Source organism: Pyxicephalus adspersus, chromosome 5, assembly GCF_032062135.1.
Source record: "Pyxicephalus adspersus chromosome 5, UCB_Pads_2.0, whole genome shotgun sequence".
NCBI lineage: Eukaryota > Metazoa > Chordata > Amphibia > Anura > Pyxicephalidae > Pyxicephalus > Pyxicephalus adspersus.
In genome coordinates this window covers 39,229,309-39,252,824 of record NC_092862.1, presented here as the reverse complement: position 1 = coordinate 39,252,824, position 23,516 = coordinate 39,229,309, and the positions used below count along the sequence as shown (strand labels likewise).

The 23,516-nt window shown below is 36.7% G+C and overlaps 1 protein-coding gene across 5 annotated transcripts in view; it reads right to left on the bottom strand.

The window, feature by feature from the left end:
- Nucleotides 1-534: 534 nt before the first annotated feature.
- PCMTD1 (protein-L-isoaspartate (D-aspartate) O-methyltransferase domain containing 1) overlaps nt 535-23,516 on the bottom strand; it is a 33,382-nt gene continuing 10,400 nt past the window's right edge. Inside the window, exons 3-7 of one of the 5 annotated variants that reach the window (XR_011920802.1) lie at nt 16,433-16,535; nt 14,712-14,883; nt 14,143-14,266; nt 3,005-3,155; nt 535-1,204 (exon numbers count right to left, since the gene is read on the bottom strand). Coding sequence is in view for 4 of the 5 variants with exons in the window: in XM_072411221.1 (XP_072267322.1) it covers nt 12,692-13,059; nt 14,143-14,266; nt 14,712-14,883; nt 16,433-16,535 (767 nt within the window). In the remaining variant the exon portion in view is untranslated. Of the gene's footprint in view, nt 3,156-9,758; nt 13,060-14,142; nt 14,267-14,711; nt 14,884-15,670; nt 16,384-16,432; nt 16,536-23,516 lie in introns of those variants that run through there. The other 4 variants (XM_072411224.1, XM_072411221.1, XM_072411225.1 and 1 more) reach the window with 4 other exon arrangements.

The window sequence follows — 23,516 nt, the reverse complement described above, 5'->3', positions numbered from 1 at the left end:
ACTACAAACACCACCGCTGTCTACTCTCCATTATTTAGCGAGAACATGTTTTACAATTAATAGAACATAGAAAGCTGATAACATTTATTGGCATTCTTCGGTGCACAAAAAGTTACCTAGTACTGCAATAAATAATTTTACGGTTCATGGCTTTAGTTTCCTTTGAGTAAGCTTCTAATAATGTTAAAATTAAAAACAATATATTTTCAGTTGATCCGTCTTTAAGCAACTGCCATACTGTGAAAAATAAAAAGAATATGGATGGTAGACAATAGTAACTGCTAGAGGTTAAAAACTTTTTAAACTTTATCCCACAGATAATTTTATTATGCTTCCGGAAAAAAAAAATACATTACAATCTTACTGTATTTGCATGAAAAAAAAAGTAAAACATCCTACTGATAAAAGGCTGCATGCTGACCACAATTTGGAGTTTTGTCATTGGGAGAATTGGCAGGATCAACAGGTCTGTGCTTAGATTTGCATGTTAACAGATGACTTTAATTGATGGATTTAAAGAGGGATAAAGTGAAGTAGTTTGGGACTTTTATTTTATAAGTTTCACATTTAAAAACAACATTTTCAACAATATAATAAATCAGTTTGTCTCTTGAACCTCCAGGATAACAGATGGTTTATGAGAAATACACTGAAGACAGCCTCCATGCTTAACCTGGCAGTCAGCCACACTCAGTATGAGATTGTCATACAAGACAGATTTGGGAGAGATATGTGACACTTTTGAAATACATTTCTACTAATTTCTAGTGAAAAAAAGAAGCAAATGAATAAAAAATAACCCAACCAGTTATATATAACCCCCAGTTATATAGTTTCTCATTATCTGCCAAATTCAGCATATGGTATAGTGGTAATAAGCTGACACCCTCAACCCTGGGGAAAAAACAAAACATACTAAAAAAAATACGGTAGTTGTATAAACCTGCTCATCTCCTTTCTGTGTTCATTGAGATGTCTTAGGAGTTTTCCGGCAAGGGACAATACAAATGAGATTCAACCCTATGTTGTGTGCATGAGTTGTCAGCTTTTGGGGTATCGCTGTGTGGTCCCTTTATAAGATCCCTTATATTGCAGAGCATGAAATAAACCTGCTGGGGGTTGATAAGCGTATTACCTCCTTGTTCCAGCCAATTCTGCTCATCAATGTGTTCTATGGGTCCCCTGTTGCTTTACCTGTTGTTTCCTGTGTGTTACAGAGATTGTCAAAGTAAATTGCTGGATCACCCCGCTTCATTGATGAAAGTATATCCTTTCCAGCCTTGGAGAGCTTTTATAAATCGGGCCGAAAGTATTGATTCCCTGATTTGTGGTTAGGATACTGTAACAATTGCCCATTTATCGCCCTGATATTGCCCGGATGTTGCGCACATAGTGTAACAATTGCTTGTTATTTTGTTCACATATCTTAACACTGTTGTCCAAGTATTGTAACAATTGTCTATTTGTTGGCCATGAATTGTAACACTTACTGATTTGTTGCCTGTATAATTTAACAATTGCCTGTTTGTTGGCCATGAATTGTAACACTTACCCCATTTGTTGCCTGTATATTTTAACAATTGCCTATTTGCTGCCAAAATTTAGAACAATTGTATGTTTGTTGCTCATATAATGAAATCATTGTCTGTTACTTTTTGCAGCATTGTGAGGAATGTGAGGTCAAGTGGAGTTGGTATTAGGCAGAATTTTCCTAGGGAAGAGATTTAAGTAATTGTGGTGCTGCAGATTTGTGGCTGTTTATGTGGGATCCAGTTCCATCGTTTCTCAAAAGAAATAGGTGGGCCAGGCACTCCATACCGCTTCAAGGCCAGAAATTGAAGGTGGCAATAAAACATCTGGCTGATGGTAATAAAAGGGAATGTTTCTTTGGCTCAAGGATGGAGTTGGAGCCTGAGGCCAGGTGTGGCTCAGGGAGACATGTCTGAGGTGAGTTCTGAGGTGATGTCCAAGGTGAGGTCTGAGGTGGGGTCTGATGTGAGGTCTGGGGTGAGGTCTGATGTGGGGTCTGAGGTGAGGTTTGAGGTGGGGTCTGAGGTGAGGTCTGTTTGGCCAGTTTGGACTTTGTTTAGGTTTGCATTTTGCATTCAATAAAGAACACTTTTAACACAATTACTGTTAAATGTAATCTAATATTTGCCAGTCTATTAAAACAATTGTTCTACTATTGTCTACTGCCACAACTAAAGATTTGTTGTCCTGGAATGATTGGCTAGTTGTAGTTCATATACTAAATCAGTGTTCCTCAACTGGCTTCTTCCAGAGGTTACAAAGGGTTCCTTGAGCAATGGGCAGATTGTGATTCCCATGCCAGCTTAAGTGATAACAATGATCTTTATGGTTATCTGTAAGGATGACATTTTCCCACTGACCACCATACTACTGAGAGCTGTGTATATGTATTTATAGCAGGGGTGCCCTGAAGATCTGAAAGTTATTCCAAGGGGTTCCCCCATGTTAAAAAGGTTATGAAATACTGATCCAAAGAGAGTTGTGTCCCACATGGTATATCCCCAGGCCATCTCCTAAATCCTCATTTCCCAGTTTATGTGATTCTGTAGATTAGATATGAACCTTTTGTATATGTAATGCAGATAGGCATTCTCACTTCCAATTTAGATACTGATACCATAAAACATATTTTAGAAGCAGGTAGAACTGCAGACACTGCTGATACACATACTTTTCAACTTCCTCGCTATCATCATTTATTGAAGAAGAGGTAAATTTTTATAGAAGGTCTTTGCCCACACTTTACCACTCAAATTGAAATATTAATGACCTATCTTCAGCAGTGTAAAGCATTAGAATGCCGTAATTCAAGAGGTTATGGAAGACACAGTGGCAGAGTAAAGAAGTTCCTACCCAGCACATAAATTCAATTACAGTGAGGAAGTTTATATTCTAGACTATGGGCAGGTTCTTGGCTTTTGTATTTTATTTTTTTTTTATTTTTCAGAAGCATATGAACAGTTTCTCTTCTCACCTTTTTCTTAGTTTTACCAGTCTGTTTTGCCAATACAAACTTGGTCTGGCTTGTCAGTTAATTACATTGTTGTTCCCTCTTTTCAGAACATTCTGTCTGCTGGCCAAATAGGATGATCTAACTGCAGTTTCCAGCATTTTCCAGATTTTGTCTATAGGGAGGACAAAGATGTAAAAATTACAATTTTATGGACTGGAAAGTAACCGTACACGATATTTAAAAGCAGATCAGACACAAAATTTTGACAAAAGTAACATTACTCTTCGATGACTGATGCATTCATTTTCTGCTGCAAGGTCTTTGTTTCTAGGAGTCTCTTAAACCTTTAAGGGTGGAGAATCTAGGATTTTCATTGATTTATCATGTGCACAGAGCTGCACTAAATTTAGCGCAAATGGATTACAAAATCAATTGTATGTGTTTTGTTTTTATTATTTATACTGTTTGGACCAGTGCTAGAATTTGATGTGCCCAGTACTAACCTCTTATTAGCTTAGCAATGTCATTTTACTGACAACTGTTGATAGTTGTCAAAGCCATCAAAGCTCAATAGATATGAAGACTTTAAATCCTCACAGAAGTTTCAAAGCCCGCAGTGCTACGTTTAATGAGACCAAGCATATATAAAGAGGACCATTTGGTCACTATTGCTTGCTTGTATCTGTCAGGGACACTGCCTGGTTTATTGGAACGTCATCACTAACAAGCAGTCTTTCTTCTTTCTTAATCATCCTTATCAATTCCCCCCCATCATCACCCTGCGTTTGGGGTCAACACCCTGAGTTCCCAGTGCTTAGTCTTCTGTATTTAGTGATTTTTACACCATTTAACACAGGAAGACTAAGTACATCAAGTTTATATGTTTGAGGGAATATCTGATTTTTGTTTTATAGAGCCCTATATGCCTCATAGCAAAAGACTCCTGCATGCATTTGTTTGTTTCTGTGTGCATTCCCTATGTAGTGTAATAAATGGGGTCAGCATTAAAATGTACAGCAGCTCAGGTAGCAGTGCTGAAACTGGAAACTGCACAGCAAACATGTTATAGAGTGAACAAAGATTGCAGCTTTGCAATATCAAAGACTGAAGATTAGAGCAGCTACAACCTGAGTAGCAAAGCCTGATGCCAGAATCATCACAGCACATAAATGTGTATTTAAAATGTTAGTTTTATAATACTTGCTTTGTTTCAGCACTGAAAACTGCAGTGGCCTTCAGGAAGCCTATTTCTGAAGACAATAATTATTAAATGAAACCACGCAAAATTAATGTAATTTAATGGATTTTATTTTTATTATCATTATTTGACAGTGCTTGGGTTTATTTGATAAAAATAAAATATTCAAGTGAAGATGTGTTACCAAAAAAAAGATCTCTTCTGGTTGATATTTGCTATTCCTATGCAGTAAGGCCTTACAAAGATTAAAGTGGAGACACTAAAAATAGAGCTGCACTGCCATCCAGTGGATAAAGTACTGAATGCAACTCCTTTATGAATTTATAGCCACTCTTTACCAAAGCTTTAAAACAGTGGATAAAACAAATTTGTAGTTTTAAAATGTTTCAGACCTGCTAAAGGGATATGCAAGGACCCCCTTGGCACTAATGTGAATGTGGGCACATTTGTCGGTACCCTTATAGCTTACTGGAAAGGCATAATACCTTTACAAAAGTTATTACATAAAAAGAATTGTTCCAGGTACATATGGGGAAAAGTAGTCACTCTGCTGGTATAATCATGAGAATGGTGGACAAAAAGCCAAGGAGATCTTCCAAACAGCTGGCAGCTAAACTCCAAGATCAATGCCAACCAGTAGCAGATCACATCTGTCAGATTCTGAGTGAAAGTGGGCCCAGTGAAAGAAGACCAAGGTGGACTCTGCAACTGGGAAAAAAAGCAAAACAGACTGCATTTTGGTAAATTGCACATTGAGAATTTAAAATGCTTCTGGCAAAATTTGGAGCTTTTTGGAAAGGCCACATCAGCTCAATGTCCACATATAACTGGAGTAAGCTTCAGCTTGCAGAAAAAAAACCCATCCCTACTGTGAAAAATGGCTCTGATATGTTTGGTGGCTGAATTACTGCATCAGGCAAGAGGTCTCTAGAGCAGAGCACAAAATTCAAAGACTATCAAGATATGTACATATGTATATGACAAATGTAATGTGTACAGTGTAGCTTCCGTAAATTTGGCCCTGTTCAGTAGGCTAAAACTACCCATTGAAAGGTGCAGAAATGCCACTGAGAGGATTTGTTTGCAGGGGTTTCCTCCAACAGTTGTGCAACAAAATTTTAAGGTAAGAGTGCCATTGTTTTCCAACTCTAAATCTAGCATATAATAATTTTTAATCTTGTTGTATTTATTATAATCTCTAATCAGGATTAAAATTGGATGATTTAAAGTACAACGTATACATCACTTTTTAAGGTGGTCAATAATTAAATCTTAGTAAAGATAAAAATTTTCTTTTTCTTTAGTTTTGCAAAGAAAATGAATACTAAAATTAGAAACTGGCAATCATTTTCTCAGAATCTGGGGGCATGCCTATAATTGGTAGATGTCAATAGGTTTGGGTTCTTTTAAAGCAGGAAACATACAAAGAAATATTACGCCTAATGAAATTTTTCATGTATGTGTGTTCTTGTACTAAGTGATGAAGACAGACAAAATGATTGAAAAGTCCAGTAGCATTTTACAAATGGTACTGCAAGGCCTTTACAACTTCCCAATTTGTCGCCTGATCCCTTTTTTGACATAACACATTTTTGGGGTAAAGCATTGCACTGCTATGACATACTCTGCCCCAGGTAATGAATTTGGAGTCTATCCTTAGTGATGGAAACATGGGGTTGCAGTTTTTTTGCTTTTCTTTAATAATATAGTACGATTCCCTTTACAGTGTTTAAAAGGTCTTCAAAAGGTATATTTATTTAGACACAAGAGAAATTTATTATGTCTAGAAATATTATGTCTAGAAACTACCAGACAGATCTGCCATACCACCTGAGTCTGTGCCTGTCCACTTATCTTTGCATTTTCTCTTAAATTTTCTAAAGTGTGAAATATGTTTTAAAATCCAATAAGGAGGAGGTTTGCAGACCCCGGTTTAATATTATTATTATTGCGGTTAGGAAATGCTTATCACTTCCATGCTGTGCGCCACCGCAGTATTCCACACAGCCTGTTTTGTCCAGCAATGTCACTTGCAGCAGCAAAGAGAACTAAGAAATAGCAGCAGCTCCTGCTTCCCTTTAGCCGTGCAGCATGAGATACGTTCTTGGCATCCCCAGCACACACTCTGAGGCTGTGCACAGGTGAAGGGGATTCTAGAGGCAGATTAGTTCCTGACTCTATCCTGCACTGCCATTGACTGCTGGGACATTATACCTTCCTGCTCCCAGTCACCAGCGCCTTTTGTAGCGTTTAGCTGGGCTAATCTGTGCTGGAGAGTTTCTCATCCGATTTACTGTTGCTGATCTTGCCTGTTTCTGACCCTGCGAGTTTATGCCACCTGGACTGACCTTTTGCCTGTGAGTCCGACTCTGCTTGTGTTTTGCCCTTGTGTACTTTGTCTGTTGGATGGATTATCTGTGTATGACCTCTGCTGTATATTCTGGACTTGTTTCTGTTGCAATCTTGATGCTGCTCTATCTGTGTGCCAACCATTCCCCAGAGGCCATTTCTTGCCCAGCAGTCCTGGGGGCAACCGTGTGCTGGGAAACGCAACGTCTCCCAAGGCTGAGCAGGGTCTTGCTATAGGTGAAGAGTGTGGTGCTACATTGGGGGACTGGTGTCTGGTGAGTAGTGTTTTAATTTTTGAAATTTTGAATAGACTCTTTAAATAAACACAAGACAGTTTTTCAGTTTTGTTTTTTATTGCAATAATGTCCCAATCAACAGCATATGCAAAATGTTTCAATAACCACTTATTTTCTTACTTGCTTTTCTATTTTCATTAAATGCAGCTGTCAAGTTAGTGAAAAGGATGAGACAAGCAATTCTTGAAAATACATATATAAACCAAACATTTAAAAATAGTCATGAAAACATATCTATTAACCGCTTGCAAAGAGTACAATCAAATGAAAGTGCAGTCAGTCGTACTACAAAAGCATGTTACAAGTACAATGTACTAACTACCTCAGCTGTCCAACAGGCCCAGAGAACCACACATTGGAAACACCACTACAGGTTCTTAATATTCTTCATGAAGAGAACTGCCTAAAATTCGAGCTGTTATTGTGGTGAAGTCATTTTTATGCCGCTGACAAAAGCAATAAAACAGTAATAGGTTCAGGGTAAATATAGCAGCTATGTAGACTTTATCAATTCAAAGAAAACAGCACACACTATAGAAAACATGACTAATTGAAGCTACATTTATAAGTTTTTTTCTATTTTTTTTAAACATTTATAGGATTTATATTTTGTAATAGAACTTTTCACCCACAGCAATGTGGAACTAAGTTTTTTTTGTAATCAAAATTAGTACTATATGTGTTTGAAATGGGTATTTACATTTAAATATATATTTCTACAATGTATTATTACTAAGAAATCTATCTTTAATAATATTGTCAAAATAGATTATGTATTGGCATTTTAACTTTTATCTTTTTTTAGCTGGTGATGCTATTCTAAAAGGAATGTTTGATATTTGTGCCCAAGCAAGGAAAAAAAAAACAAACCAACATATTTGGTATGTAAAAATTCTAGAGATTTTATAACTACTGGATATTTAAAATGTTTTCTATTGAGGGGGCTGTGCTGTGATATCCACACAGTTATTAACTTGCTAAGATAGCAGTGTATTGTCTTATAGCACCTTGTTTATATGAAAACCTTCAGACCTATCGCTGGATTTTATCTGAATTCACAAAGCATCACTGTTCTCGGTCAATTTAAATGTTGATAGCAGCACATGAAGTGTTTTCATGTATGCAGTGGATACATTTGCCCAGCTTATAAAATATTTCAATATATTGCAATATACCAGGTAAAAACAAACATGTGTTACCTATATGCAGTCACAAAAGAAATTGCATTTCCCATGTGCATATATAAGGTTTGACCATTTTCATATCAAGTGAAAACATTTTTGGTGAGCTTGTGCCCCTATATCAGTTCACATTCTGCATCCTTCCTAATTTATGCACTGAATATTTCCACATTTAGTAACAATTCTACTAAAGTGTTTTTTTTTTTATTGTGCATTTCTCAATGTTGGGAGCTATATAGCAGAAAGCCATGAAAGCCATAGTCATGGTACTTTCAATGTCACAGTATCTTCTCTGTCTGCTGCTGAACAAAGCCTTTGTAATAGGAGAGAAATATGTAAGCTGACATCTCTGACCTGGATTTACAAAATACGGTTTGTCAGGATGGTGTTCTGATCTTTTGGCCTTAATACCAACTGAATTAGTGACCCAGCGTAAGGCTACATACACACGTTCAATAATTGTCATTGAAAAGGATCTTTCACAATTCTTTCCAACGACAAAAGACTAAAAGATGCATGAACAGAAAGGCATGTACATACAGCGATGTTCTGCTCTATGGAGGGGGGGGGGGGGGGGGGGGGGGGGGGGGGGGGGGGGGGGGGGACGAAGCAGCCCCCCACTACTCTCTCTCCCCTTCACTTGCATTACGATCTTTCGTCATTTGTGGATCCACCAGGATGGATTCATTACCAGTGTCGGATGAGCGCAGTACATGTCAGATTCTCGTCCAATACTAGCCCTGACGTGATTATCGGACGAGAATCATCTGATGTGTGTACAAAGCCTAAGTATGAAGCTCAGGGGTTCAGATAATTGCACACAACTTCTCACACAGTTGCCGGCATGCTTGTTCCATGTGCATGGCTGAAACCAAAAGATCACCTTTACATTCAGACAATTAGCATTAGTTCAGCATGATGGCTTACATATTCTTTCATCAGTAGGTGTACTTAATTAAAAGTGTAGCATATATCACGAAGCACTGCTACACCACTTACTACAACCTCCACCTTATCTAGAAACAGAAAACATTTTATACTTAGCAGCTAAATTTTTTAAAGCCTTTAGGAGCCCATGCCCACTTCCACACCTGTGCATTCAGGTAAATTCTAGTCTGCACCTTGGTGTGATGTATTTTCCAAAAGTTCTGCATGCAGCATTAGGTGCGTTTCACTGCAAATGTGCCTCATCAGGGCGGAATAGAAGCCCATGTACAATATAATTTATATGTTTTATGAATTTTTAAAGTCTACAGGGTTACTTGCTTCTTTTCCACAAAAAAAAGCATTACCTTAACATGCAAAACACATGCAATGCACAAAAAATGCACTGTAATGCAAGAAAAAGTGCAGAACGATACAAATCCATGCAACGTTAGGTGTAGAAGTGCGATTGGGCCCTTTACGGAGTTAGATGCTCGCATTTTTCCTTTGCTTGGTAATTAAGAAGGCAAAAGAGTTTGAAAATAATTACATTTTATATAACCTTTCTTTTCCTCTTCTGAAACAAAACAGAAAGAATTTATGCTTTCACAGAAACTACATGTTGCAGCACGTTCCTTTCACTTAAAGACTAACAACATATACTTGGGGGAATTTATTCAAAATGTTGCCCAGTAATATAATGCAGATATGTGTGCTGTGTTAGCTCAGAAGCTGAGTTATTATTACTTTGCAACTTTAGTTATTAATCCTCCCTCAGAAAACTGAACAACTAGGTTTTAAAAGTCATAGTATAGAAATTGAAAATATGGTCAACTGGCTTTCTTCAAAAGAATGAAAAGCAGTATTTTGCACAGGGAGCTCATTGCACTCAGGCTTGGTGTTCCCACATCTCTGCGGTTTACTGAACAGAGCTGTTTCTCACACTGTGATTCTAACGTACTAAAGTGTAAAACGAAAACTCAGTATCTTTGTTTAATTCAAGCACCCAATAATATGTAGATGGAATCAGAAAAAATACATCATCTTTAAATAATTGAATGGGTAATGTGAATAGAAGTTTACAGTTACATAAATCAGCCACTTGGAGAATAATAACCCTATTCAACCAAGTAATTAGAGGGAACAAATGTCTAGGAGAATCCGAGTGATAGAAATCACCCCTTCTGATCCCAACTGCTCATTTAAATCTTCGCTTATTTTAAGATGAGAACTCTAGTTATTAAAAATGTCACAGGCACATATGTCAGCACAATGTTATGTAAATTTTGCTAAAACCTTTTGTTTACATTGGCATAAGAAGCCAACAAAATAGGTATTTCAATATGTGTTTGATTAAATAGCCTTTACTAAAATAATGATCATTTTCTAAACTTTAGATCAGTGGTGCCCAACCTTTTGGAGCTTGCAGACCACTAAATGCACAGACTCCTGACTGCACATGCACGGGGAGCCACGTGTCACTGAAAGGGGAAGAAACTTCCCCCAGAGTGACGTCATGATGCCAGAACCCACCCATTCTCCCATCACAGGTCTGAGCCTCCGATGGAGAGTTGGTGGGTTGTGTCAAGAGACACAACCTGCCCACCGCCCTGAGCCTGCACTGTCTACGGGAGACGTGCTCTGCAGCTCTGGCCAATGCGCCAGACTGGGGGTTGGGGACCCCTGCTTTAGATGAAATTACTGCAACTCCTGCCATCACTGTGCTTGGCATTTCATCTGCAGAAGTGATTTCTTATGTTTTTAAGTCCACAGAAGGATAACTAATAGTGTTCTGTAGTGGACTTTTAATAGCAATATACCATGCATAGAATTTACTAAAGAAGGGGACACTAGAAGCTTAACTGGAAAGCCAAACTAAGTCTGCCAGTAAAGTTCCTAAATAGAGACTTCCCTAAAAATGTCTATAAGAGGTTTAAATGCTACTCCATCTTTTTAAGGGGGCCACTTGAAAGCTATGCAAGTTAGTAGTGAAAAAATGTATACATACATTATATTGGCAAAAGTTAGTAGCAACCTGACCATCATACTTATATAGGCTTGGTGGACTTCACTTTCCAAAACCATGGCTATACCAGCCACCACTCTTCTTGTAAGCAATACAGGTACTGACATTAAACGAGAAGACCTGACTCAAAGTCAGCGTTTGTCCATCCCAAAGATATTTAGTAGGGTTATTATCAGGGTTCTGTGCAGGCCTTACCAAACACATGAAACTATACAGTGTTCTCCCCAGCCCATTTTAACCAGGTGCACCACTCAGCACTTTTCAGTAACCACACGGTTTTTGGGTGGTTACTAAAGAGTTTGGTTACAATTCGGGGGCTGCCACCCACCTACAATTTTTTCCCACCCAGCTTAAAAAAAATCTGGGTTAAACACTGCTATGTGTTTATGAACCTGGCAGGAAAAAGCCTTCCCCAAACTATTGGCAGGATGTGCACATATGTCTAAAATATCATTGGATGCTGTAAACAGTACTCTTTACCGGAGACAGTTGGTCTCAATCTTCTAGACAGACACCACCATACTTTTATATATAGTAAGCTCTAAAGTAGGTATGATGATCATGTATCTATAAACTTTTGGCCATAATGTGTATATCAATATAGTAATCTGCAACATGTGGCTGTCTTCTACTCACGCTGTCTTTACAGTAACGATGACAAAGCCTTAAATCTTTAAATTCAGCTGAGTCAAATAATAATAATATAATTACAACAAACCTAAGAGACCTTCAATATTTACAACTTGTTTTATGCTGTATTACCACTTGTTAAATAACAAAATACCAGAAACAGTGACTACATTGTATGAAGAAGTTAGAGATGGCCAAACGTGAACAGGTACTTTAAATGCATATTAAACATACTAATACCTACAAAATTTTTATAAAATTTGGTTCCAAAACAGAATCCAACTGGCTCAATGCGGCACATATAATGACATGTCACATTTCTTAAACTTTAAACCTATATCAAGTAAAAAGGTTACTTTTTCTCTTTAGCACATTTTTTCTTATATAGTAGAAAAAAAAACAGATGGAATATCCGAAAAATATAATTGTAATAGAGCACTGTGAAATATTTTTTCACTCCCTCATTTACAGTGAACAACTAATATTTTAACACTATAAAACAGGATCTTTATTGATATGCAATAAAGAGTTATACAATTTAGTTATATAGAACATACAGGAATTTGAATCACTTAAAGAAGATTGTAACAAGCAACAATTTCTTCAAAAGGCAGTACAATTTCCTATTGGACACTTTCAAAGTTGTCTTACAATTTGTGTAATCCACAAAATGAATTGTGCTAACCTACTACACTTTCTGTCAACTGGTATATAGTAACAAATGTTTAAAAAAATGAAACAGAATGGAATGTTTCAATGTGACTGACGTATCTTTAATGGCTGTATAAGCCAACTGCTATTAATTTGGACCTGTCTGAAATGTGCTTTGTCCTTTATCTTGGGCTACGGAAGTTCCTTCCAATTTGCAAGCTATGCTACAAAGTGATAACTTGCTACACTAAAAACATGTGGATGCGGTATCTGAAAATGTAGAGAAAATAGAGAAATTCTGAAGGAAAAAAACTGACTGGAGTCTAGACAGTTTTAGATGTCCACTGAAACTGTCACTAAAAGGTTTAAACTGCCAAATAGTTTATTAACAAATGCTACATTTTGAAGAAAGAAATGAAATCAGCAGGCATTAAATTTTCAGTTCTACGTACATCATTTCTCTCTGTAGTAGGTCAAGTATGCCTTTAAAGATTCAGGGAGGGGTAAGCTCAAAATTTTCTCTCGAAGAAGATTTGGTGGTGGTTCCTCAGCTTTCAAAGCCTCATTGTGATCTTTTTCTTCTTCTTTGCTGTCCTCGTCAATCTTTTCATCGTCGTCGCTATCTAGGGCTTGGGGAATAAGTTGGTTTCCTACAAATACATAGGTGTTTATGCGGCGTCTGCGGCAACGCCTCCTTTTTCGTTTTGGGGGTGCCTTTGGAGGTAAACCTTTGGCCTGCATCTCCTCATTTATGCAGTTTCTAAGTGTGCGGCGAATGTAGATGCGGGCCAAGTCCTGAAGGCTCCTGACATTACATGCAGCTGTTTAAAAAGAAATTAAATTTCGCTTACAGTAGCAAGGGTTTTATATAGACAAACAGTACTACAGGTCATTTGAGATGTCTGATTATATTTAATACAATCAGATTTGTGGATGTTTCCATTTACATTAGAGTAATTTAAAATGAACTTCATCTAAAACTTCTGAGTTCAGGATGATTAGTATAGATGATGGATGAAGTCATAAAAGTTCCTAATTTGCTTCGATTGATCCATTTGATCTACACAGCATCATCTTCATTAAAAAGAGACAAATGGTCTTGGTGGACATTTCACCAAATTAATCTTTTTTGTGGTATTAAATCTGAACTGTTAAACTACTGAACCTATGATGGAATGATTATTCTTTTTTTCAGCCAGCATTAAAATGACCGGCTACAGACAACATAAACATAAATTACCACAAATACAACTAAAATGCTACTTCCGAGTCCTACCATAAACAAATCTGCATAAAAGAGTTCCCCTTGTGGGTAAGTAATAAATGCTAATAAGAGACCAGGTTTTCTGTACTTTTGAGAAAAGTTATGGCAGAGCTTCAGTTTTCCTTGATCATAACTAACTAGATCCGATTACATACATTCTGGTTACATACATATTCACATCAATACTTTCAACGACAAAAAGTTATATCAAATAATAATAAAAAAATATTAGGAATGTATATATTTTACCATAGAAAATCTAATCTTTTTTCTATGGACTTCCTGCACACCTGATTGGAGTCTAGACAGTTCAAACTTCCAAATAGTTTATCAACAAATGCTACATTTTGAAGAAAGAAATGAAATCAGCAGGCATTACATTTTCAGTTTCATGTACATTTCTCTCTGTAGTAGGTCAAGTATGTCTTTAAAGATTTAGGAAGGGGTAATATTTAAACTATTAGGATTGTATATATTTTAACATAGAAAATCTAATCTCATTTCTATGGACTTCCTGTACACCTGATTGGAGTCTAGACAGTTTTAGATGTCCACTGAAACTGTCACCTCTATGTAACAAGATGAGTGATACCACGATTAAACATTTTTAGGTAAATACACACAGCATGTAAATACTTACGTAGTCTCACGGTCTCGGGTTTGTGGTTGTCGTTTTTACTTGGTTGCATAAGGGGGGCAAAGGAAACTGCTAAAATGTTTTTACTTTCCCATGAGTTTTGCCCTGTTCTCTGGATCTGAGTAAGCTATAAAATATAAAGAGAAGATGTAACTCTCTTTAGCTTTACATATGTACCCCACATATTTGAAAGCATTACATCTGAACAAAATTAAAAAAAAAAAAAAAGAATGAAACTATTAAACAGATAAGACACTCATTCTGTACATTTGTGTTTTAATATTACTTTAAATAATAATGCCCCAGGTCACCGCTCTAAAGGTTCACAGCTGCAGGTTCCATGAACTGCCCCTTACTTCTGAAAAAATAAAAATAAAATAAAAAACCTCTTCAATCCTGTGCTCACCCAGCGTTACTACAAATTGCAACTGTGTGTGTGTGGCTTTATGTAATTCTGTTTTCCTGTAAATCACCTTTAGATGTGCATCATGACTCACACATGTTCTGGCTTCAGTATATTGTCATTTTTCCAAACAAAAAAAAAAACAGCACGATATCTGACAAAGTCTCACCTGGTCCTCAATTGGCATTACTAAAATACCACCGACTTTTAATAAAATTTTCATGTAGTTTTCATGGTCCTTCTGGACACCAGCACCACAGTAAATCCGATCGTATTGTGGACTATCTGATGCGATCTCCAAACAATTGCCAACTACAAAAGAAGGCTCGCAAAATTCAAACCTAGAGAATGAGAGTAAAATAAATCATACTTAATATACAGCACTGTGATGAATACATCATGCAAGCTTATACCTATGTGTGTAGGCTATATTAATGCTGTACTAATGCGGTAATGTGTGATATTTTGTGTTACTGTACGTTGCACATTTCCTTGAACTGCCTGACAGACAAGAAAATGGGCATACATGTTTTTGTAACCTACTGCACTACAAAGCATGGTTGTGTGTTATAGTGCAGTATGGTGCATATGCACTAAGAGAACCATAACACATCCCTGGCACCACAGCTGGCAAATGCTGCAAGACAACACTCTTTTTAGATAAAGTAAACATGAGATTCCGTCAGAATCCTTGCTTTTAAATTTACCCCTATATTTATGTATTCAACAGATCTCTCAAAATATATGGGCCTACCGGTATGTGTGTTATCATTACTACAATTTTGTAAGTATTTACAAAGTTTACAAAGCATCTATATCTTATGCAGCACTATACAAAATTAGGATGTACAAGAGATAAAATTACAACAAATGCAGTACAAGAAACAGCAGGAATTGCCCAATTTCCAACACGACTTATTTCATAAGGTACAACATAATTTGTGCCTGAACTTTCCTCTGTCTTTCTGATCTGATTTCCTGGTCTCTGGCTGCATAATGTAGTTCTTCTCACAATCCCCTACATCACCACAGTACTAGCGGTTATGTTTGTTGCATCTCATACATGGTTACAATAAATATTTGATTTTAATTCCCTCCTTCCAGGCAAAAATGAAAAGATGAAATGACCTGTATTATATGCAGCACCCCAGATATCTGTCAAAGTGGACATGTTCTGCTGAGGCTTGTCGGCCAAAGGTGAGTTAGGGCAACATACATGTAATGCTCCTATTAAGGAATCCTTTTTCAGCACAGGACTTTAAGGAAAAAGATAAATGATGAAACAGTGGGGTCCTTGGTTACTTTACAGCTTTCAAAGACATTGAAAAACATGCAGTTAGGTTATTTGGCTTCCCCTCTAAATTTACCTTAGGTAATGACATTTGACTGTGGTGAGGACATTAGATTTGGAGCCCCTTTGAAGGACAGCTAGTGACAAGACTATGGACTTTGTAAAGCGCTGCGTATTATGTCGCTAATAAATACTGTGTAATAATAATAATAGTAATAAAGTAAATATTTTTCAAGCTTGCTTACTAATCGATTACTCAAATATATTAAAAGGAATTTAGAATGATAAAAAGTGAAAACCTGCTGAAAGATAAAGTAGTTTACTTTAAATCAACCCTGAAGGTTTTTTATGATTCAAAACCATAAGGAAATAGAGAAAAGTTTTATACAAGTAGATGCTACATATGTGAATGTATACACATCAATATTGTAAAGAGTTACATTATTTAAGGTAAGAAACTCTCACTTACAGTATTAGGGTGCTAGAGAATTAGGATTCTTCATTCAAGTCTTTCAAGGTCACTAACTGCATGGACTTTGCACCTTTACCCCTCATGTTTTTATGAATACCTGTCCCCCAATGACAAAGACAATACTCACTTATCAAAGCTATCACTGAATTTTATGAAAGACTCCAATTTCTCCTTTGCATACTCAACCACATCTGAATGAAGCTCAACTCCATGGTTAATGCCAAAGGGACCTGAAATATAAGCAAATAATCTGTCTGATGAAATCTGTGCTACCCAATCTAAAACAGTAAAAACAGCCTCCCTGATAATAAAATACCTTGAAAACTATACATGTACAATCACTATTCCTATAATATTAGGCATAATTAATTACTAAATATAAACTATAAATTTTCACAATGTTAAAGTTTCATATTAGTAGCTTTGTGTGTGTGAGATATATATATATATATATATATATATATATATATATATATATATATATATATATATATATATATATAGATTTTTTTGTCACCCAACTTATCAGCAACCACCCAAAAACAGCCAGGTGGTTACTGAAAAGTGTTGGGTGGTGCGCCCGGCTAAAAGGGGCTGGGGAGAACACTGACATATACCTATATATTGGGAGAGTTTGTCTAACATATTTAGCCATATGACAGATATAGCAGTGATATATATGAAATTTATCTTTACTGTTAATAGCAGGCGAGTGGCCCTTTTACATCATCACACAGAATGCAGGACTGATCTAAAACAACGCAAACTAAAACATGAAAGGCATGCTGTGTCAGAAAACTTGATATCTATTACTTTAGGTCGGCCACTCAGACAACATTAGGTACAATGCATTAGCAGAATAACCTGGAAACTAGCATTTCCAGAAGAAAACAAGCAATAGCAGCTATCATACTTGATTGGGTCTCTTTAAACATTTAGGAAGTGTCTGCAATGGGTTTTTAAGATATCAGCATTGTAAATGTGTTGCTTTCCAGGCCCAATGCTTGTGTGTGTTTAAAGTACTGTTTCCTTTTTCCCAGTTCCTTCTTTGCCACTACAAAGGTGAACGTGTGATATCAACAAGGAGGATACATCAGTCACCATCCAGGTTGGAGTACATGAGGCTCACTTTTTCAATACTTCAATAACACAAGGGGCCTGATTTATTAAAGCTCTCCAAGGCTGGAGAGGATAAACTTTCATTGGTGAAGCTGGGTTGATCCAGCAAACCTAGAATGGATTTCCTAAAAGTAATTTGCTATTTGTTAGCAAAGGTTTTCAGTCCTGGACCAGATCCATTCCAGATTTCCTGTGTCACCCAGCTTCACAGATGAAAGTGTATCTTCTCCAGCCTTGGAGAGCTTAATAAATCAGGCCCAAGATCCCCACCTCTTAGATTGTAAGGTCTTTCGGTCAAGGTCCTCTCCTCCTTCTTTGTCAATGTCTGTGTCTGTATGTCATATGCAACCCCTATTTAATAATCAACACTGCGTAATATGTTGGCGCTATATAAATCCTGTTATTATTATTATTATTATTATTAATAATAAATAATAGTTCAGTATCTTTATTCCAGCCATATGTCTGAAATTTTCAAATCTAATTGGACAAAGCTGAAAATAACTCATATGGTCTGAGAGTGTGTTTCCCCTTCATAGAAACCCATCATGAGAGTAATATGGAGCCTGCCATTCCTAACCTCTTTCCTGAAAATAAAAATTCCCAGTCTGGTACCCTGATCCACTGGCTCTTGTACTATAAAAGTTGCTGATCAAGAATAGGTATGCAGATCAGATACTCTCTTTTCTCTCTGATTTTACATGCTGTGTACTTGTTCTAGGTCAGTAACATAGTACTGAAGCCAGTTCCAGTAAAGAGGGCTAGAAATGACAGCCTGGGCCAAATGTTTGCACAACAGAGTGAGCAATTAGATGGTCAACTGCCTCATTTAAGTATTTACTATTCCCACGCCAAGGTGACAGTTTGATTTTGTGGAGAATAGAAATGTAATTACTGTACAGCCCAAAATCTAATAACTGTACTCATAACAAATAAAACGGGGCAAACTGATTTTCATAACCGTGTATGCTTAAATGATAAAATAAAAATCCAATCCTAGCAACCTATTCATACATACAAGTTTATCAGTCTGCAAGAGAAATAACCACATTCCTTGTTTTTTTATCAAAGGATAACTATTTTACAGAAAATATTTAAAAATTACATTTCCATTATACTTCCCTGTAGACTCTGTTATACAAAGAGATGTGAGGAGGTTTCTGTGATCTTTGTGATGTTCAAGACTGATAATCTTTTCAGGCATATTCTTCTGATACCTGGTATTATAACTACTGAACTACAAGACTTTGTACCACCCCTTCTCTTCTTCCTTTATCTCACATGAATTGTGCACTGAAAGTGTCTTACAACTTCTCAGCTGCTCCAGCATAACTCCCCTTTTGTGTTTTCAGTGGTACAAAGAGATTTAAAGATCACTGTAGGAATACCTATAAAGTTAAAGCAAAACTATAGAACGTTTTACAAAACTAGTCAGAGCATTGCCAATGAGACACTCAATGCAAATAAACATGCTGTGAGCTTCATTTTCACCATTCAAGATCCTCTGCTTTTACTTTGTTGCCTACACTGTGTTTTTTCAATGTTTTCCTGATCGTTAGCCAGTGAACCTTATACACATGAACCAGATAAAAGGAACACCTGGTCTTTGCAGATGTTACTGTGAGGCAACTAATATAACATGATGAACCTATTACACTTCTTGTAGGACATCATTTGAATGCCAAAGGACAAACACCTGGGCATTTGGATCTACAGATCTAACATCTGAGCACTGCAGATAAACTAAAACATTAGAATCACCTAATGATGTGTAGGTTCCCTCTTGTGCCAGTAAAACAGTTCTAATCCATTGAGGTATGGACTCCATACGACCGCTGAAGATGTCCTGCGCTATCTGCCACTATAACGTGAGCAACTGATCAATCAGATCACAGCGTCTCCTTCAGCCTGGTTTCCTCCCAAAGTGAATCCTGCTACCATTACTTTCTCAGGTGAATGACCCACATATACCTGCCCATTCACTTGATTCAACTGAAAGCAGGATTCATTAAACCTGGCAACTTTCTTTCATTGCTCCATCATCGGTTTTGATGCCTGCGTGCATACTGTACGTGCATCTGGAGGTGAAGTGGCCAGCACAGACATTCTGACATTCATGGTCTATGGCAGAAAGTGGAGATCCATTGCATGTTCTGACACCGTACTTTTATGATCAGCATTAGTTTTTGCAGCAATTTTTGTGTCTGTAGAATTTCTGTGGCATTGGATCTGATCGCCAAGCCATTCCCTTCATGCATCACTAAGCCTTGGATTCACCTATTGTTCTTTAGGATCTTTGCAACCAATCTGGGGCTCTGAATGTTCAGCTTTACAGTTTTTCCATGGTTTAATACAAGGCTGTGGTGGATACAGAGTCGGTGAATAAATTCTTCGACTCCGACTCCTGTTTCTGGGACCCCTGACTCCGACTCCGCTGTATTTAATATGATAATGTATTGTCCCTGTTGATTGAAGGAAGGCAACATACACGCCATTTAACCACAGAACGACTGGCTAGGAAGCTAATGCTTTACTGTATTGACGAGTTTAAACAAAAGACAAAAAAATGAAAACAATAAGGTTTTATTTATTGTTTTTATCAAGTAGCTATAAAGTAGTAGCATAGCATGCATAAAAATCAGGAACAGGAACAATAGCAGTTTAAAAAGATGAACCACATTCTTTGGTAGTTTTAAAACAAAAACAAAGCTTAACTACATGAACAAAAACAAAAGCTGAAAAACCTAAAACAGTTTATATATTAAACTTATAATATAGTTGTAGAGTAGAATAGCAGTAAATGCAATCCAAAACTAACTCAATGTAGTGTTGTTCTAAGAAACAGAATTGCTTCTGCCAGATCCTCTTCATAAAAGCTCCTAAATCTGACTTGATTTTTTTTAGAGCTGAAAATAGTCTTTCAACACTGACTTGGGTGGGTGGCATTGCTGTTACGGTTCTAGCCACATCACTAATAATCTCAGGATAAACAAGGACAGCTTCTTCTTCAGTCAGTTTCGATGAGTGATCATACTTATCTACTTCTTTTAATTCTTTATAAAAAACTCCTGCTGGAAACTGTTTATTTAGACATTTTCTGGTGGTTTATCTTTCATGCATATGCAACGTCGCTTTACTGTTGAAAGTTCCATTTTGTCCAAGTAGGAATCAAAGTCTAATTCTTCAATTGAAGAGGATGATCCTGAGTTACCAGTGCTTATAGCTTCATCCAGTGGTGGTGTTTCAGGTAGTAATCCCTTTATGTGAACTGCTACATCATAGAGGGCATTTTTTGCAATATCAATCTGGTCATCCCTCAACAAAATTTGGCTCATTGGATCAACATAAATAGCAGCTAACAAGATTTGATTATCCAGTAAGAGATTCTCTCTTTTCTTCATTGAAGATACAATGCCATCAGCTATTAACCCTCCACTTTTGTTCAGGCAATATATCAAGCTCTTCCATTTCAAGCAGAATTTACCAGGTGTTAAATCTTCAGATTGCAAAGTCTTGGTGACAGTAAAGGGGTTAGAAAGTAGATTTTCCAGTGCTTTTACTTGTGTCCACTGGCTTTCAGTTAATAAAACATTTTCATTGTCCAGTTTCTCAGAAAAATCTTTGCTTGAACTAAAACGCTTTACCATCAAATGAGTGCTTCCCTAGTGTGTCGTTTGATCCAAAATCGCTTCTTTTTCCTGCACGTCTTTTCAAAATGGCATCTGTTTTAGGGGCCCTGTCTGCAACAGTTACTCTGCACAGTTGCAGAGTATGAACAGCACAACATATGTTGAATAGTAGTATGTTTAGATGCTTCTTCAGCAATGTTATCCAAAATGTCACTATTCTCTTCGCTTTCACCTTCTCCAATATTTGCAGAACGGTCTTCCTTTAATATCTGTCCGTCACAGACGGCCTAAAAAGGCTGGCTGTGAAAGGAAGGATAGTGGAACACTATTATTTACTACCATTTCAATAATGTGGTTTTTGAATATTTCTGCTGTCATTGTAACTTTGTCAGATATAAGAATCTTCTTAGTTGTGTTTGGTCGCCAGTAGATTTCTGAACATTTTTTATACCAGAAGTAGATGGAATATTTTCTGACATCTTTCTCATTCACAACTTCTAACACTTTAAGATGAAAACGCTGCAAGTGTCTTTTAAAATTTGATTCCCTTGTAGGTGCATTTTTGTAAGACCCATTGAAACTGCTAATTTTTGCATCACATTGTTTTTCACCATCATCTTCAAGAATACATTGGCACACGTAATGTGTCCCATCACTTGATAATGTAAAGTGTTCATAAACAGCAGACTTTATCATGTTGGTTGACAGACTTTTTGCAATTGTGAATAGGGTACCCCTTTCACTAAAATATAAATATAAAATATGTTAACTAACTAGCATATTCTTTTAATTAAATATAAACATACACATAGTCCTGCACTATTGCAAACATACATACATACAACACGGCACTATACACACAAATAAGCTATAGGCCTGCAATAAACTTAGACATAATTTGTCCTATACAGAAAAACATGCACACAATATGCACTATACACATACATTCATACATTCCTGCACCATACACAAAAACATACACATAGCCCAGCAGTTTTATCCAGAAACATGCACACAGCCTTCCATCATAGTACACACAAGCAGCCATGCAGTTTTAAAACAAACATGAACACTTACAGTTGAATCCAAAAAGCTGTTCCTCCAAGTTTTTCTAAGCTGTTTTAGCAGACAGAGGAAGTTGAGCAGACTCTGCTGCCTTTACCTTTGTTTGCTGATGTTCTGCTAAAGACAGGGCAATGGGAGGATCCAGGGCTAGAGGGGCCACCTAACTTCCTAGTATTGGGTAGTGTGCAAAATGATGTTAAAGTTCAGCCCTGGATAGGAGAATATATGGAGAGTGCAGACAGGACACCTGAACACACATCAGGCCATAGCACTCACCTACACCTATACTATTACACTTGTTTACACTCAAATGAATGTGTTAAACACATTATATCTGAAATAAAATGAAAACACTTTTTGTAATGTACATAATTCAGATTATAAGAATGTGAATGTCAGGTTGTATAATAGCTCGGCTGAACTTCACACTAGTAGAACTACAACTATGCACTGGGCTTTATTCTTCCATCAGAGAAGTACTTAATTATGACTATTGTTTGTGAAATATGACATTTGAACCTGCTGTATTTTTTTTTTATTAGAATTTAAATTTATTAGGAGTCAGAGTCGGTACAGTTTTATCGACTCCGACTCCAGGTACCCGAAATTGTCTCCGACTCCTCGACTCTGACTCCACAGCCCTGGTTTAATAGAACAGTCAGGCAGGAAGAAAGGATTATTGCAGATGGGTCATCACCTAATGATCTGCCTGAACGAACATTTTTAAAAATGGAACTTTAGATGCCACATTTACAGAGGGCTCTGTTGCTATAAAGCACAAAACCATCCTTTTTCAATCTGAAATTTTTGCTGTGATAGAGCTGAAATATTGGTGGTCCACAAGAAAACGTTGGCGGTCTACAGTAAAATTTGTCTTCTTTTCCTGCAGTAAAAATAATATTCTGAATGACAATTTTTGCCTTTATATTGCACTAAATTCATGAACTGTACTAGAGATGGAAAAACAAGGGAGGCGCAGTGTGACGTCAGTGTAGTCTTAAGTTGTATGAGGCAACTGTTGCTGAGTCGTACGCTTCAGTATTGTTTCCACCATTACAACAGTCACCCCACTCCACAAATACCGATTCTCATCCGATTGTTCTATTTTATTTGTTAATTTCTTAGATGCTCTTTTAGGTAAGTATGACCTTAACTGTGTATTTTATTTACACAGTTAAGGTCACATATAGAGTATATAGGGTATAAAAAGTTGGAAATACAAGATCATGGAAAAATAATAAACTAAATAAATTTAGAAAAAAAAATTTAATTTTTTTTAAATTAATAATTTACCCATACTAATATATTATACTGTAAAATAAATGTTCATGAAAGACAATGTACAGCTTTTAGACATATAAATCCACTGTATTGCATTCAATACAGTTATTTTGTATT